The 18,856-nt window shown below is 34.0% G+C and overlaps 2 protein-coding genes across 2 annotated transcripts; one reads left to right on the top strand and one right to left on the bottom strand.

Moving 5' to 3' along the window:
• The first annotated feature begins 1,925 nt into the window (after nt 1–1,925).
• Nucleotides 1,926–7,030, top strand: LOC116116696. The gene is made up of 2 exons (XM_031402745.1): nt 1,926–2,049; nt 4,797–7,030. The coding sequence occupies exon 2, from the start codon at nt 4,921–4,923 to the stop codon at nt 6,703–6,705; it is 1,785 nt and encodes a 594-aa protein (XP_031258605.1). The 5' UTR covers nt 1,926–2,049; nt 4,797–4,920; the 3' UTR covers nt 6,706–7,030.
• A 2,864-nt stretch (nt 7,031–9,894) lies between these two features.
• On the bottom strand, nt 9,895–16,308 carry LOC116116593 (tryptophan--tRNA ligase, cytoplasmic). Its single transcript, XM_031402657.1, is given in 12 exon segments — nt 9,895–10,170; nt 10,346–10,456; nt 10,593–10,661; nt 11,069–11,140; nt 11,522–11,602; nt 13,028–13,120; nt 13,515–13,601; nt 13,692–13,757; nt 13,899–13,950; nt 14,998–15,183; nt 15,854–15,973; nt 16,067–16,308. Coding segments are annotated over 12 exon segments (1,206 nt in total). The 5' UTR covers nt 16,285–16,308; the 3' UTR covers nt 9,895–10,119.
• Nucleotides 16,309–18,856: the final 2,548 nt, after the last annotated feature.

Here is an 18,856-nt window from a genome sequence, read left to right as displayed (position 1 = left end):
GTTTGAATATCTTCTGGAATGCTGTTATCACTTACAACAGTTGAATTCGAAACTAAAATCTCTGAGATGGTAGAGATCACCCAATGTGATACCATGGTTTCAACAATTCCCTCCTCAACTTTGGGCTATTGCATATTTTGAAGGGGTGCGGTATGACATTTTACGCTTGGTGTCACGGAGTTGTTATATCATTGGGCACGGAATGTCATGAACTCCCTATTGTGCAAATGGTGGAACATATTCGCCATCAGTTAGCATCTTGGTTTAATACTCGTCGTGATATGGGCATGAGGTGGGCTTCTATTCTTGTACCATCTACTGAGAACAGATTTTAGAGGCAATTGCCGATGCTCGTTGCTATCAAGTTCTTCGTGCAAATGAAGTCGAGTTTGAAATTGTATCGACTGAACGAACAAATATTGTAGATATACGAACCGTGTGTGCTCATGTCGCCGTTGGCAACTCTATGGTTTACTTTGCGCACTCTTTGGTGTTTTGTGTTGTGCACTCTTCTTTTAGGTTTAAGGTTTTTTTTAGCTGTAGATGACATGGAGAAGTACCCTTTTATATCTTAATATAGAAGGCTACTTCTATATGACTTTTTCTGAAATACAAATCAATTATGAATTTTTCTTAGGAGATACAAACTCATAAGATTTTTCTATACCAATCCTCTTCAAAACCAGTGTTCTAAAACCCGACTTGGGGTGTCACCTAGCCAAGGTACCGATTCTTGGGTTGAAATGTCCGACATGTTAAATGATGATCTAACTGGTGATCTAACAAGTTTGAAATCTAACAAACACGCCTCTTGATAAAATACCATCAGTCCCTACAAGTTTGAAATCCAACAAACACACCCATATGATCTAATCGTATAATTAGGGTTACACTTTTCTAGGCCAAATTTCGACTGATTCTAATGACAAAAATTCAATCCAACACCACCACCTGAAACACCGCTTCCACTCTACAAAACTCCTCTAACCTCGACACTTGGTAATCCTTTGTTCGTTGGCCGTGACTTGCGTATGCTGCCGCGATTGGGTTGATTTTTCTAGCCAAATTTTGGTTGATTCCGCCGTCCAAAATTGACCACCACATGAACCACCGGCCTTCACTTTCCAAAGACTTGTTTGCTACTTGCTACGAATATACTACAAGTTGACTTGTTTTGGTTCTTCACTATTGCAAACCCCTATTTGAACTTAATATTTTACCACCTAAAAACACTATAATGAGCCACCATACATTATATGTAAAGAGGAAAAAAAAAGAGAGATACATTTCTTTATTTAAAAAGCTTAAATAATGAATAGTAAAATAAGTAAAATCTATTTACAATTACTTATCTATGTTTTGTTTTATTTTGATAGAAGATGTCAATTATTGTAAAGGCTAGATAGTAGAACAAGACAAATGTTTTTTTATTGATTACACACACTTTTATCTAATACATTGTTATCACGTATGTGTTCAGAATAATAAAAGAGAAAATAAACACATATATGATATATTTTTATCATAAACAATGCAATATTTTATACCCTAAGTTATATTTATTTTTATGTGACATTAATATGTAATAATGTATTGCCTTATAAGTGATATAATATAAAATGTTACTTACATATTTCAATATTAAAACAAATTAATTTATTCCTTATTATATATAATATAATCATTTTACTGTATAAGAAAATATCATATAACACATTTGACATCTCTAATTATATATATATATATATAAAGGCCAAAAAAGTGATGTGATGTCAAAAAGAAGTTGGTTACCAACTAAAAGGGGACGTAAATTAGTTTATATTTATATTCACTCTCAAGGGGTCCTATCGCAAGAAAACCAAACCTTGAGGGTAAAAATGAAAATAAAAGAAACTAGCATATCTAAAATGGTGGCTTTGTAGATTATCGAAGAAAACAATCACAGACAGAGAAAGAAAAAGTCTGTTCGGTCCACACCCAATTGCCCGAACCTTCAAAGCTTACAACGACTGAAGAAACCAGCACGAAACGGCCATACCCTCTTGCAAGGTTCTTCTCAAAATACCCAGAAATTATTATTTAAAGCTTATGAATGTTTATATTCAATGTTTTTTATGTTTATAATGTTGAAATGTAAGGTTCTAAGGCCTTGAAATGAGTCTCATAGTACAAGAATTTAATCTTTTTTGGACTTTATTTTGGATAAAATTTGTGGGTTTGGTTTGTTTATGTGAATTCTTGAGTTTTCGTCCATGGATCCGCTTGTTGAATTGTGGGTTTTCCTTGGAATTTAGTGTTTTTCTTTATTTGGGATGCTGGTTTATGTTGAGTTTTGTTTAATTTTTTTTATGAAAAGTGAAATGGTGAGGGATTTTGTTTGTTGGGTTTTGTATTTTAGTTTTTGGAAATCAAGTGTAGTTGCATTTAGCTAGTTTCAGCATAGGGCCCTAGTGATTTGAAAACACTTGTGATTAACGAAAATGCGTACCAACTATTTGAAGTAATTATGTTTCTGAGAATTTTGAACTTGCCCATGTTTAAAACTGAAGAGCTTAGCTTGTAATTTGTAGCTTTCCAATTCTATATTTTCTTTTAGAATTTGGGGTTTTGGTCTTTGTAAGCCAGTTTAGATAAAGGTGGGATCTTTAGAGCTCAAGCACTGTGTTCAAACCAAAAATTAAGAAAACACTTTTGTTGTTGTTTGATTAGGTTAGGGTTTTGAATTAGCATATGTAGCAGTTCCTAACATCGTTGGCTCTAATCAAAGATTTATGGCAGAGAGATATGTACTATCTTGGGCATTTTTGAGATATTTAAATAGCTATTCCTTGGATTTGCACCAGTGGATGCCACTCTTTCACAGTTATGAGTTATTGTAAGTGTTTCCCTTGGACAAAGGAAGTTTAGGTGTTAGTCTTAGAAATCCGTATTCAACAAAGAGATGATTTGGATTTTGTGCTTTAGTCTAGAAAAAAACATTTTCATTTTCAAGCATTGCAAATGATGAGGCAGTGAAATGTACTTTGCAACTTTACAGTAATTACATTTATAAATTACACTTGAGTTTGAGGCTGCCAGCCTTAATTCTAGTCATGGTGAATGACACTACTTAATTTGTAGTCAATTTGCATTAGGTGAGCATGAAGAAAATGAGGTGCTTAGAATTATGGGGATGCAAATAAAAATCTTCGCTGTGATGAATGGAATGATCTTCTAGATGGGCATGTATGATGTAAAACAGGAGACCTGGACAATGAGATGATCACATGTGCAGTGGGGAAATCTATAGTTGCTTCATCTTCACTAAGTGGATCTGAAATAATTAAGGGAAAAAAGAAATGATAAGGAAATCTTTATGATAAATTATTCAACTCAGACAATCTGCTATCAAAAGTTCTGGGAAATAAATTTGCAATTGACTGTAGAGTGAATAGTTTTACCATAAGAGGATGATTAAATTGATAACAAGTTAGCAATTGTATATTTTTGTTTTGGGATGTAGACTGTGGTAGATTCTACTAGGTGGAATGAACCATGGAGAATGGATGGAGAAAAACCTGGCATATATGCATAAACATTCTCTTTTCTTTTATTTTTAAAATTTCCTTGCATTTGTATGGTTCCTGAGTTTCTTCTGATTGTTAAGTCATCTCCGTAAGCAATAATTTAGGTTTCCACATCTTTGCGGACTTCAGCCTTGAGCTAGAAATGGTTTGTGATTTTTTTGATTCATGAAATCTGCATATCCTAATAGCTTAATTCACGATTTCTTGTTTTCCGCGTCTTTATCAGTTGTCTCCCTATGCTGTTGAGTTGATATACAAGAGAACTGTCTATTTAATTTTTTATTTTTACGTTTGGTTGATTTCTATGATAACAGTAATTCAAATTTTCAATCAAGTGTTGATTCCTCATTGTTCTGCATGTTAGTATGTATATATATATAACAGAGTCATGTGTATATGAGCAAGTAAAATGTCTTGTCCTAAGCAATGGCTGTTCAAGATCATTATGCGAAGGGACTATGTCTTATTTGGCTATTTCTTTAGAACCAGCATCGCACAATAGTTGTTTTTACGTTGTTGCATGATAACCCACAAATTCTTAGTTTTTTTTTCTTCCTTTTAACTCTAGGTGAACACTTCAAAACCAAGCATAACTTAAATGGATATTTTGAGGTTGATTATTTCTGAATTTGCATTTGTAGTTGAACCCATTTCCATGAAAATTCAGAAATAGCTAATGGATGATTAAGTTCTAGAATATTTAAAATGATTAATTTTGAGGTGTACAACTTATTTTAACACTGAGTTACTGGTTCTGACGCATAAATTCTATTGGATTATTTATTTATTTTACTTGCATGTTGAATTTAGTTAATGGCTTAGTTGTTAAATCTTAGTTGCTGCTTGTGTGTTATTTTAATCTATAGTTGTTCAATCTAGTTGCTGCTTGTGTATCATTTCAATCTTTTACTTTATGAAATAAGCATCTGTGGAGTCCTTCATTGAAAGCTTTCTTTATTCATTTAATTTATGTTTCATTTGTAGTGGTAGGACTGGGAAAAGTACTTAGATTGGAGTAGTTAAATTTTAAGTCTTTGGGGTTTTAATCTCTGCTTTTGCTCTACCTTGTTTCTCAAAGGTGCTTTAAGTATTTTGCTGGCTAATTAAATGCAGAGCAACAATAGATTTCTTTCCATTCTAATGTTGATTCATTATTCTGGTACTGTTCTTTGAATGACCTGATCTTCCTGTAATTTACGTTAACTTCCTTTTCCTTCCCTTCTATTTCAGACTAGAGTTTTATGTGGTTGCTGTTTTCCAAGTATAACCTTTTGAAACAAATTTTAGTCTACATTCAGCATGAGGGCAACCCTTTGAATAACGTGGTACTGCTGCACATTCGTTTTGTGGATTCATGGCTGACGATGCTTTGACTGTACCTGATGCTTCATTTAGTTTGGCAGAACAAACTTTAGCTATTGGTCAAGAATTTCCTGATGTTGAAACTTGCAGAAGAACATTGAAAGATATTGCTATAGCACTACATTTCGATCTACGGATAGTTAAATCAGATCGCAGCCGATTTATAGCCAAGTGCTCCAAAGAAGGTTGTCCATGGCGTGTTCATGTGGCAAAATGTCCTGGAGTTCCAACCTTTTCAATTAGAACCCTGCATGGAGAGCATACCTGTGAAGGAGTTCGGAACCTCCATCATCAACAAGCATCTGTGGGTTGGGTTGCAAGATCAGTGGAAGCACGCATTCGGGATAATCCACAGTACAAACCAAAGGAAATCCTGCAAGATATCCGTGATCAGCATGGAGTTGCTGTGTCCTATATGCAAGCTTGGCGCGGGAAGGAGCGTAGCATGGCTGCACTTCATGGGACTTTTGAAGAAGGATATCGCCTTCTGCCTGCATACTGTGAGCAGATAAGGAAAACCAACCCAGGAAGCATTGCGTCAGTTTTTGCTACTGGACAAGACAATTGTTTCCAGCGCCTCTTTGTTTCTTTTCGCGCATCAATCTATGGGTTTATTAATGCTTGTAGGCCACTTTTGGAGCTTGACAAAGCACACCTAAAAGGAAAATACTTAGGTACAATACTTTGTGCTGCAGCTGTTGATGCCGATGATGCATTATTTCCTTTGGCAATTGCTATTGTTGATGTGGACAGCGATGAAAATTGGATGTGGTTCATGTCAGAATTGCGAAAACTTCTTGGAGTCAATACGGACAACATGCCTAGACTAACAATACTATCAGAAAGACAAAGGGGCATGGTAGAGGCAGTAGAAACACATTTTCCAAGTGCTTTTCATGGTTTTTGTCTACGTTATATTAGTGAAAATTTTCGTGACACATTTAAGAACACAAAGTTGGTGAATATCTTCTGGAATGCTGTTTATGCACTTACAACAGTTGAATTCGAAACTAAAATCTCTGAGATGGTAGAGATCACCCAAGATGTGATACCATGGTTTCAACAATTCCCTCCTCAACTTTGGGCTATTGCATATTTTGAAGGGGTGCGGTATGGACATTTTACGCTTGGTGTCACGGAGTTGTTATATCATTGGGCACTGGAATGTCATGAACTCCCTATTGTGCAAATGGTGGAACATATTCGCCATCAGTTAGCATCTTGGTTTAATGCTCGTCGTGATATGGGCATGAGGTGGGCTTCTATTCTTGTACCATCTACTGAGAAGCAGATTTTAGAGGCAATTGCCGATGCTCGTTGCTATCAAGTTCTTCGTGCAAATGAAGTCGAGTTTGAAATTGTATCGACTGAACGAACAAATATTGTAGATATACGAAGCCGTGTGTGCTCATGTCGCCGTTGGCAACTCTATGGTTTACCTTGTGCTCATGCTGCTGCTGCGCTCCTTTCTTGTGGTCAAAACGTCCATCTATTTGCTGAGCCCTGTTTCACGGTTGCAAGTTATCGAGAGACCTATTCACAGGTGATAAATCCCATTCCAGATAAGAGCCGATGGAAAGAGCTGGGTGAGGGAGCTGAAGGGGGAGGTGCTAAGCTCGATATCTCAATACGCCCTCCCAAAACTCGCCGGCCACCTGGCAGGCCCAAAAAGAAGGTTCTCCGTGTAGAAAACTTTAAGCGCCCTAAGAGAATTGTTCAATGTGGTCGCTGCCATTTGTTAGGTCATTCTCAAAAGAAATGCACAATGCCAATTTGACACTAAATTAGATTGCCAGATTTTTTTTCTTTAGTTTTTTGTTATTTTGAAATTTGAATAGAATCAATGTTGTGTTTGTAATCTTAATGTATGTTTTCACTATTTAGTTGCAAAATAAGGATGCATCCTTTTTGGCATAGTGTTTCTCTTTTTGTCTTGTGCATATGGTGGCAGCTTGTTTTTTGTTTTGCTGTTCTGTCTCCAAAAACATAATTAAATCCTCTGCATCTCGTTAGAAATTTGTTTTCTATTATCTTTCTGTGGTATGCAGTATATTCGTAATCATGAAGGGTAAAAAATGTGATTTTTTTTTTTGTCAGTTCTTTGTAGAAAATTTTCTGATCATCCATTTTGTTATTTAAGGCAATAGTCTCCTGACGATTATTGAAGTTCCAGAAATTTCTTATTTTTTGGTTAATTTCAATGCTACTTTAAGTTTCTTGCTTGATCTGTGACAAATATTTGATTTGACATGCAAGAAGTAGATCTGTAGTCTCATGGGAACCAGCGAGAAGTGTAATCAAGCATGTTCCGAATTCTGAAGTGGAACAATATGGTAGAGTGAATGATCTTTGTGAGGTTTTGTGCATCCTAAACTTATTATATTTAGTTTTCATTAGCTGTCTGATGTACCAACAATTTTACTTTTCTTTTTAGACAGGTTCAATGTTTATGCATGTCTTAAATGACAGTCATGCAGTCACAGCTCAGGCAACGATTAAGGACCTCCTGTTCAATTTTAATGCAACAGCACTCAGTTGGTACTGTTCCCTATTTCTCCTAGTTGAACTATATTCTGGTTATTAGATGTTGGTCCATAGCAGTATGTCAGTATTTGCTTATTAAAAATTAATTTTTATGCTATTCATTCTTGTTGGATATGGTTTAAAGACTTGATGAAAAAGAAACATTTCTTTTAGAAGTGTCTAGCCAAGTTGCATTGTTCAAGTTGTGCGACTAAGTTATATTAAGTTTTGTGTTGATTCTGTTCCTTTTGGTATACCAGTTAGATCCTGTGGTGGAAGTTGCATAACCTATAAAATTAATGTTCTTTCATTGAGTCTTACGTGGCATATGAAGTCGATCTTTTTCCACTGGGCCTTAGTTTAACTATTGAAGGGACAGGATGGGATGGGGTAGGTTTAAATTCTGATTTTTTCAATCAAAGTGATTCATGTAAGCTTAATTCAGGTGCTATCATTTCTTTTGTTTTCTAGTAACATAATCATTGGTTAGAATTATATGGTTATCATTTTGACAAAATTTAATGCCTTTTATTGGTGATGCACCCTTTTTCATGTATCTTATTTTTCTATTCAGAAAAATGGATTTTGGCAGAAACGGTGTGCATATTGAGAGAATGTTTTATGATATGGCTTTTAGGCTTGTTGCAAGCAAGCATAAGTCTCAGCAGTTTGCTATAACTAAGGTGCCATCATTGAAAGTGAGCGATGATATGGTGATGCACAAGCCGAATAGGCAACTATTTCTCAAGGCTTGTTTCTTTCTTTGTGATAAGATTATCTTTAGCCTGCCTAATTGATTAGATCTCATCCTCACTTGTAATGCTGTTGGTGGTACTTGTCTTTACTTTTCACAATTCTATTTTCTTCCCTTAGTTCACGATGGATTAGAGCTGTTACCTTGTAATTTGCAGCTAATCTGATGTTCAACAGATTTCAACACCCCAAAGTCAGTAGTAAGAGAAATCTGTTTTGGTTTATCCGTCAGAACACCATTTTGGATGGTGATTTGACCTGTTTTGATTATAAACATGCAAGCGCAGACGAACTAGCGAAAAGGTTCACTCCATAGGTGTGCTCGAAAAGTCATAAGTGAGGGACAGAAATATGTGCAGGAGTGATGTGGCTTAATGTGCATAACTTGGATCCGATGTGTTGGCTTGTCTAACCTTGTTCTCTGGTAAAATTCACCACACGAATCTTGGCTTTTACAGTTCTATATTAATGATTATTCACTGTGGAGGCTCCTGTCGGCGCAGACTATCAAAGATATAGTTGATCATCCTATTTGGTTTACTCTCACATTGCAAAATTGCTAGAATGAGTGTTGTGATGGTATTGGCCTTATGTTATTTGCTGAAATAATCTTTTGATTAATGGTTAAGGGTGAGCACGGGTAACGGATAGAACCGGAACTTATGGATAGAACTGGAACCGAAATCTACCTGGAACCAATACTGTGCAAGTAGGTTCCAATTCCATTTTATTGGAACCGACACTGTGCGATTCTGATTTCGGTTCATATAGGTTTTGGAACCGAAACCGGAATCGGCAAAAAGAACTTGAAGTGCTTATTCTGCTTTGAACCTATTTGTATTTTGGTTTTGATTGAGAAATTTTATGTGAATTGTGATTAATTGATTAAATTCAAATGTTGCCTAGAGATTAGAGGATTTATGAGTCACATTAAACACAAATGAATGAGTAATCAAAAGTTGAAAACTATTACACGTAGGTTTTCTTAATTTGTTAGGAGTATATTCGTAAACTTGTAAGGTATTTTTGTCATTTTTTAAATTAATAGAGGGATAATTATTTTTTATAGGGTACCCGAGTAAGGAACCGGATTCGGTTCTTTTTTGTGAGAATATACACTGTGGATTCTAGTTCTGGTTTTCCTGAAAAATATAAGGTACTAAGAACCGCTCACCCCTATTAATGGCATTATTCTTTCTTACTTTCCGGGTTTTACTAGTAATTTGATAATGAATGGCAAGAAAGTCAATTGTGCATGAGTATTTTCCATTAAGTATTGTTGCTTGCTCAATTCAGTCTGACTAGAATTACTGAGATTTATCAAGGTTTATTAAAACAGGCTGTCGTTACAATCAGGGACCTTGGATTGAAGACACAACAATCCAGAATGTAATGTTGACATATACGAGTACTAAAAGGTATCAAAATTTGGATTCATAATCTAATTGGATAGGTGCATATGCATCCGTCTTGCTCTTACTGGAAAATGAAACCTCTCTAGACTAGTAATTCAACAGTTGTTATATCATCACGTCTTAGATCAGACATACCAACATTTGGATTCTTCAATCATAGAATAAACATTAGTGTAATTTAAAGTTTTAAACCGTATAGCAATAGAAAACCAAAATTTTGTTAAATGAAATCTACAAGATTAGTACTATGCAATTCGGCATCTTTTCAGCCATTGTTTTCCTGAAAGCTTCTCTTCATTGATTCTATAATTTTTAAGTTGACAAGTATCCTAAATGGAAAAGAAAACAAAAAAGAAAAGAACAATATTGCAGCAATTAGACTCCTTTCAAGCATGCTTCAAGTTGAGAGATGAATGGAATATGTATGAGCACAAAGACCCAAATAAATATTCTTGCGCAATGGGCTTCATTGAGAGCTAGCAAAGTTCATCATATCAACTCTAGTTGAACATATCGGGAAGGGGTCTCACCGCCATGAATGCATCGACCATCTGAAAGACAATACCAAGAAAATTATGACCAATGCGATCAATTTACATACTTTCCATTAATTCATCATCTTCTAGGTTCAACATCTAGATGCATTTACATAATGCCTCTATATATTAAACCTGGTCACATTATTATTACGGAATATCATTCAATTAACATATCCAAGTAGCTTACCTCATCAGTCACTGCAGCCCGAGCCCTCTGATGTCTTTCAACCATTTCAGTTAAAACTCTAGTAAGGATTTGCTTAACTTCCCCAGTTAGCATGCGACCCGCACCATATTCCTAAAAGAGGAACAAGCATTTGGTTCTTATCCATGTTGCTTATGAACATTTTATATATGGGAGATTTTCTTTCATACAAAGTAGTATAAATCCTCATCAGGGAATTAAAGTAATTAAATAGAGACAAAAATCTCACCGTTTTTATGCGTTCGAGTTCTGCATCATCATCTAGGAAAAAGCTTAGGTATTTAACTGGTATATCAACCTGGATGATATAAAAAATGAAATTAATGTTTAATCACAATATCATTGAACTCCGTAACATATCAAACAATTGCAAGGAATTGCAGAATCAGCACACACCATTTATCAAAGCCAAATAAAAGGAAACAGAAAGATAAGGAGAATCTCTCTTTTTTTTTTTTTTTTTTTTTTTTTTTTTTTTCATTTTTTCCTTTTCCTCTTTTGGTCCTTTTGCTAATAATAAATACAACAGTCTGGTGAATGAACTATAAGTAAAATCTATAACAAGCATGGGAAAAACAAACTAAGAATAGAAGTGAAGAATAAACAATTACCACCATTATTTTCCCAGTAACACCGTGTATATCTAAAATTCTGATGCCACACAAAGATAAAGAAATAAATAAAGACGAACAACAGATTTAGTACCTCAAGATTTGCCCCAAGCTTTCAATGTAGCTCAATAGTTTCTCGACCACCAGAGAATGCATACTTGTTTACCTACAGAAATCAGCACAAATCATTATTAGTGATGCATATACAAAACCAATTAGCAGTTGTAGCTTACTAGATCTGAATAATTTCTCAACATTCATGTATACTCTCAACCAGCTGCATAATCTTCAAGCTAAAGTTCACATCAATTTACAAAATATTTTGTCCAAACAACTATTAAGGCCTAGCACAGCTTGAGCCTTGAAACAACTAAAAAAATCTAAAATCAATTAAAGGTAAAAAGAGACATCGCATGTTACGAACGAAATGGAACTAAGATCCAATGTTCACATTCATTTATCTTAAATTAGACAAGAACTAGTTGAATTAATCCCACCCCAATGACATTGAATGGGTAAAATAAGCTATCAGGTTTCAGAATTAAACCTTATCCTTAATTATCTTCCCAGAATCAGTCACATAAATTGCAGAACTAGCATCAGTAGCTGACATCTTTCCTGTTTCCCCCTGCATATATCCAGTTAAATAANGGGGATTAAAAGATAACGCCCACAAAAGAAAATATCCAATAAAGAGAGAACCATCTCGTGTAATTTGATTCATACTCATACACCTACATAAAGTATCAATGGACATACGCTTTGTTTATCTTCTAGTCTGAACCACTTTAAAAATACATTGTTCTCACATATCATTTTCTAGAAGGCACACCATTGTCACGATCATCATCATGCATGGGTTAATCCATCTTCATTGATTCTCAAGAGCCACGCACCCATCTTACTCGATTTTTGCCTTGGTCAATCGATTATCTCTTGTTGATACGAATTCTAGTCTCGAAATTTTAGTCAGTATGGAATTTCGCATCAACATTTTGACGCTAGAAGAAGGGCCTCCAGCCTTGAAAGTTTCGATCGAAGCCCATTTCAGTGCCAACTGCCACCGTTACCAATTGGTTCACCTGCCAAGCAAAGGTGCACAACTCTTGGTCATGATGGCCACCAAGCCTACATTTCGACCCGAATCGGTCGGAGACCCTCTCGATCCACATATGCACAAGGACAACCCTCCTACTAGCTCAGTTGAAGAATTGCACGAGATCCCCATTGACAAACGATTCCCCATCTGCGCTTTTAGAATCAGGAGTAATCTCGAAGTGGAGAGTTGATCGCCTTCCTTAAGGAAAATCTAGATGTCTTCACTTGGGAACACATAGACATGGTAGGAAAAGACCCCGAACTCATGTGTCACAAGCTCAACATCGACCTTGAAGTCCAACCTATTCGCTAAAAATGGAGAGCGATGGATGTAGAGCGGCCTAGAGAGCTCAAAGTGGAGGCCAAAAGGCTCCTCGGGATAAAATCTAAAATCAATTAAAGGTAAAAAGAGACATTGCATGTTACAAACGAAATGGAGCTAAGATCCAATGTTCATATTCATTTATCTTAAATTAGACATGTACTAGTTGAATTAATCCCACCCCAATGACATTGAATGGGTAAAATGAGCTATCAGGTTTCAGAATTAAACCTTATCATTAATGACCTTCCCAGAATCAGTCACATAAATTGCAGAACTAGCATCAGTAGCTGACATCTTCCCTGTTTCCCCCTGCATATATCCAGTTAAATAAGAGATGAGTCTATGACTTTAGAACAGCAAATCTAAGTTATACAACATAGGAAAATTCATGTCATATAAAGAAAAAGATTGGATCCAGTAAACTTGAGTCAAAATATATTTTCCATATATGCACTGGGGCAAATATGCCCTATGTAAAACAAAATTATGAATACCATAAACACCATATAATATTTATTTAAAATACCGCTCATTAATTGGAAAGTCATGCTGTCTACAGTGTATATATATATATATATGATCAATCTGCATCAATTACCATAAAAATTCTATATCTAAACACAAGAGTACCTGCAAGGCAAGGAAGAACAATGATTCGATCAACGCTGGCTTGTGATATCCTATCCGGGGAGCAACATCTCATGTAATTCTGAAGTAAGGATCCTGAACAAAACAATATGATGAAATACGAGCAAGAATAGAAGACACATATAACCAAATAAAAAAAAAAAAAAAAAAAAAATGAAGAGACAAGCTATATAATAAATGTATAAAAACATTACCAATGGTAATTGTACCAGACACTTTCATCCCTATATAAGAAGATGGTTCACCACAAATGTTCTAGAAAAATGGTATGAGTACTAAAACTACTGACATTTCATGATGAATGGTGAAGATTATATAAATTTAATGGAAAGATTTTCCTATAGCAACAATCAAGCAAAGAGTTATCTGTTACATAACTAGATTATGATCCAAGTTCAATGTATATAGAGTAATTATATGATCAAAAGTAAATTCAATAAGAAATAAGTCTGAAAGATAGGACTCTTACCTGGTCAATGACACAAGGAATTAAGCAACAAAGGTGATCTTTGCCCGAAAAAAGGTGTGGGAAAGAACTGGGAAACGATGGAACTGCCTGCGCTAATCCGAAATGAAGCACAGAGGTATATAATTGTGGTATTTGACACTGAAAAGAATTGTAACCAGTAAAGTGGCATCAATATACCTGCACAGGCGGAAAACTAACTTTTCCAATATGATCTTCACCAGTGAAACCAAATATGCCAACAACCTAAATAACAGCAGCAGACTGATTAGTACTATAGCACAAAAGAACAGGAATTACAGAAAGGACATACAAAAGAAAAAAAGTAAATCTGGAAAACAAAATGGTTTTTGCAGAAAAAAAAAAGGAAATGTCAAACATAATTACTTTATTATACGTGACAAACTTGGCAACCTTCACCATGTTTTTGTAGAAGGCACTGCAAAACAAATTTTAGTACAATATCAATAAGGAAACAAAAAAGATGAAATAAGTATGATAGCATAATCCAGGAAAGGTTTGGGAAAATGCTCGAGAGTTGATGCAATATTAAGCCAAATTAACAGCCAAACAGATCAATAATAGGATTTTTAATTTTGCAGTTAAGCAAAATTAACAAGGATACTTATCCCAGTAAAAGATGCCTGGCAATAATTCACCATTCAATTCCAAGATATGGTGTTCAATTCTGCCGCTTAAATCACAGACTTAACATACCAGTATTGATTTCCACATTTTTTTTTTTCCCTAAAAATCCCATATATAAAAGTTATGTACACACAAACAGCATTGAATCTTTTTTTTTTTTTTTTTTTCCTTCTAAAAATCCCATATCTAAAAGTTATGTACACACAAACAGCATTGAATCTGAAGCTCAATACAATAGTTTCACTAGCTAAAACGTAAATGTTAGAATATGAGATCCAGACTACCTCATTCTATCTATTCCCAAGAAAAAATACTCCAATACCTATTTTCAGTACATATACTACCAACTCAAGCACTCCACTACCTTAGCATAATGTATCACTTAACAGCCTGCACTAGTATATTCCCATACCATATAGCATCCTTAAGAATCAGGATTTCATTTTCATATGATTACCGAGTCAGATACAAGACTTAAAAGACAAAACCCTTTAGGTGGCAGGCTTGGTTGCGAGGTGATTTCTTGTTTACAGAAAGCTTAGAAGGCAATATTAAACTTGAATGTAGCCAAAAGCTTATTACCAAACCCAGGTTGCCATCAATACTCTCTAGCATTTTCACATGACAATAATCCTCCAGTCGTTATCACACCCTCATACTGGTTCAAAATTTCTGTCCACAAATGGCTAAGCCATTTCTAAAAGTCATAAACTCCTAAAAAAATCTAACATTAGTATCTTAAGTTTTAGACTGAAGTTTGCTGGGTCATCAACTAGGTCAAAATTATAAATATAAATTCCAAAACCATCGAAAAACGTACATACATTCAATCACTCACCCACCAACATAATCAAAATCTGAGAAGATGAAGGTTTTTGTTATGTCAAAACCACAAGCAATAATGTCTTTTGCATTCTCCCGGGCAAGTCTCTGGCTCTCCTAAATAGAAAGATTTTTCCACATGCACTGTTCATCATCCGTAAGTTGTATAACAAGAGGAACTTTAAAGGCATCTTACAAATATCTGCAAGCAATATTACACATTGACCATAAGTCAGAAGCAAAAAAATAAAAATAGAGACTGCAAGAGTTGGTTCAGGTAAAAAGATAATAGATTCCCTTTGTGGGTCGTAGCACAGAAAAAAAAAAAAAAAAACCTAAAGTAAAATAGACAATTAAAAGGGCTTCACAAGTTCAATCCCTTCTGATTAGCCATAACAAGTGCAAATTAACAAGATTTTAAAACAATCATCAATACAAATGCAGCTCTTATTCTTAAAAATTAAAACTACCAAAAAAGAAAAAAAGTCAGCATTGATTTTCGTGTTTTGAAGAATTACCAATAAAAATTCCTGTGGTTATCTACATTCTCAAAAGCATTCGTTCGGTTGCCACTGAAGATTCCCAAAAAAACATCAATTCAATTGATAGCATATCCAAATTCCAATCTCAAAACAATTTTATAAATCACCGATTTTCCAACACAACACACTTAAATTCCATCCATCAGAACAACAAAAATAGAAGCAAGCACTTCACCACAAAATTCAATTAAAATAATTTCCTTAGTAAACACATTTGTGCTGAAGTTTAATTCAACGCATGAAAAACTTTACTTACATTACTTCAATTTCCATCATTCAATAAAACAAACCCATCAAATAATTATAAAAAAATTCAAGAAATGAACTCACTTAGTAAACATAAACGGAACTAAATGCCCCAAATGCAAAGCTTCAGATGATGGCCCACGTCCCGTATACAAATAAAAATTCTCTCCTCTCTCATACGCGTCCAGTATCTCACCAAAATCCCTGCTTGACACAAACCCATTTCACAAAATCACAAAAAATCGACCCAGAAACAAATTACAGAAAGAATCAACAAAAAAGACTTCTGGGTCGAACCGGTGGGCAAAAAAAAAACCACGGCGCAGAAACACGTGGGACGGGCGGCCGATGAGGCGTTGGACTCTGTCGATGAGGGAGATGTCGAGCCTTTGGCAGCCGAATTGGTCGATGAGTTTGTCGTAATCAATTTTGCCTTTTGAAGAGACCTGCCATGGGTTCACTACTTGATCTTGCTCTTGTTCTTCTACTTGAGTTTTTTCTTCATTCTTGTCCATGGAAATTGGATAGTGAATTGCTTTGGTTTAGTGCTAAGAGTTAGTGATGCCGAGAGTTGCAGTGAGAAGACGAAGCTTGGAGACTAGGGGATAGAAGATGAATCGGATTGTATTTATACTATGGAATTTTAGGTCTTTTCCAGGGGAAAAATTAAAGTTTAATTTAAGGGATTAACTGATTTAAGATAAAATAACAAAAATTCCCCTAATTAAGTATGGCCAGCAAGTAGAACCAGAATTGCAGGTAGAACTGGAGTCAGATCCGAAACCGACATCAGGTGGATAGGTTCTGGCTCTATTTTATTGGAATCGATATTGTGCGATTTCGGTTTTGATTCCTATATGTTTTGGAACCAAAACCGAAACCAGAACTTAAGAAAAAAACCTGAAATGGGTATCAACTTGGAACCACTTAGAACCCATTTGTGTTTTAGTTTTGATTGAGAAATTTTATATGAATTGTGATAAATTAATTAAATTAAAGTGTTGTTTAGAGATTAGAAGATTTATGAGTTACATTGAACACAAATAAATAAGTAATCAAAAGTTGAAAACTACTAAATGTAAGTTTTCTTAATTTGTTAGGGGTGTATTTGTAAATTTTTAAGGTATTTTTGTCATTTTTTAAACTAATAAAGGGTGATTGATTTTTTATAGGGTACTAGGTAATGTACCGGTTCCTTGAATTTAAGAACCAACGGGTTTCGGTTTCGATTCTTTTTTTTGATAATCTATACTAAATGGTTTTGGTTTCCTGAAAAATACAGGGTACCCGAAACTGCTCACCCTTACCTAAAATTTTAAAATAACAAAAATTTTACTTGTCGTTAAAATTTAAATATTAAAATAAAAGATGGAATAATAATTTGATAATATTTTTTAACTCATCCTCATTAAAGTTTATGTTATTTGGAAAATCTCAAGGAAATTTTATTAATATATAATACGGAAGGAGATTAATGTTGTTAATGATAAAGTTAATTTAAGAACTTTATCTTATTTTATTTTTCACGTTTCACTAATATGATTTTACAAAAGAATTTTTTCAATATAGCTGAAAAATCAAATAAATATATATTCTTTTAAAAGTAACATAAAGTAAATTATGTTTTGATAAACTTCCCTAATGCTTTTGATATATCATTTACATTAATTTTTTCTTTTTTTGGTGTATTTTTTATATATACTGAATATGTAATTTTAATGAAAAGCTAATCCAGTATGCTTAAAATCCCCCCAAATCATAACTTCTATCTTCCCTCAACTACAAACAATTTAAGATTAGAATTTTTATTTTGATGAGGTTTTATACAAAATTAATTTGTATATTGATCCACTATCAAAGTATGTGTATGCCAATTTTTTTAATTATTTTGTATAATCTAATGTGTGATTAACCTATAATTTATAACAAGATATCATCAATTACACATCAGCATTGTACAACATATATATATCAGGCTTAAGAGCTACATATTTTTATACAATTTTCAACATAACATTTTTCTTGTTTTTAATCATTGTTAGATAGTTTGATGGTAAAAAATCAAAAGGGGATCTAAGTTTATATGATGGCTCGAATTTGAGTCCCCATAATCATCTCGAGTTTAGGAGGAATAATCAAAATATGCATATATATGTCAGGCTTAAGAGCTACATATTTTTATGTAATTTTCGACATAACATTTCTCTTGTTTTTAATCATTATTAGGTAGTTTGATGGTAAAAAATAAAAAAAGAATCTAAGTTTATATGATCTCCATTGAATTTGAGTCCCCAATAGTCAGTCCAGTGTAGGAGGAATAATTGAAATGAGTAATGTTAGCCTTACTTACTTTTTTTACTCACTTTTATAAATATAAAACATAGTATATATACTATATATATATAATACGGGTACTATATATCATTTTTATATATAATACGGGTAACATATATCATTTTTACAAAGATGAGTAAAAGAAGCAGATAAAATTAGTATTTTTCAATTTAAATATATATATCCTGTTACGGACACCATGTTATCAAACAAAAAAAATAAAAATAAAAAATCAATCTGCAATTAATTAATGGTTGAGTGTGCATCGGAATTGTCAATTGTGTCATTGGTACATAGGTAAGGCATATTATATTGAATCTCAATCATTTCAAAGCGTCTTTATTCAATGACTCCAAATTTTGTAATAATTTATAAAAAAAAAAAAAAAAATTTGTTGAACTTGAGCCTATCTTGTTTATAACCTTCCTTTCCTCGTGACGATTCACATAATGTAACTCCTCTTTCAAAAACAAAATTCCTCCTATGTAGAATCATACATACTAAAGCAAATACATTTTTTTTCCTTTTTCTATCATTTAAAGATACATAGTCAAAAAATAAGAATCTAAATATTGGATGGACGCATAAAAAATAACATCAATTCAACTACTTTTGGATAGTCAAGTAGTTCGATAGAGATTCTTAATTGAATTACTTAAAAGGTCTTAAGTTCGAGTCTAACCTTGGCTGCTAATAGGGACAATCACTGGAATTCTTATCCGATTGATAGTTTTAACTTTTAAGGTCCTAAAA

Source organism: Pistacia vera, unplaced genomic scaffold (assembly GCF_008641045.1).
Source record: "Pistacia vera cultivar Batoury unplaced genomic scaffold, PisVer_v2 Contig78, whole genome shotgun sequence".
Classification (NCBI taxonomy): Eukaryota; Viridiplantae; Streptophyta; class Magnoliopsida; order Sapindales; family Anacardiaceae; genus Pistacia; species Pistacia vera.
The sequence above is the reverse complement of the archived record's forward strand: the minus strand, read 5'-3'. Positions and strand labels throughout refer to the sequence as shown.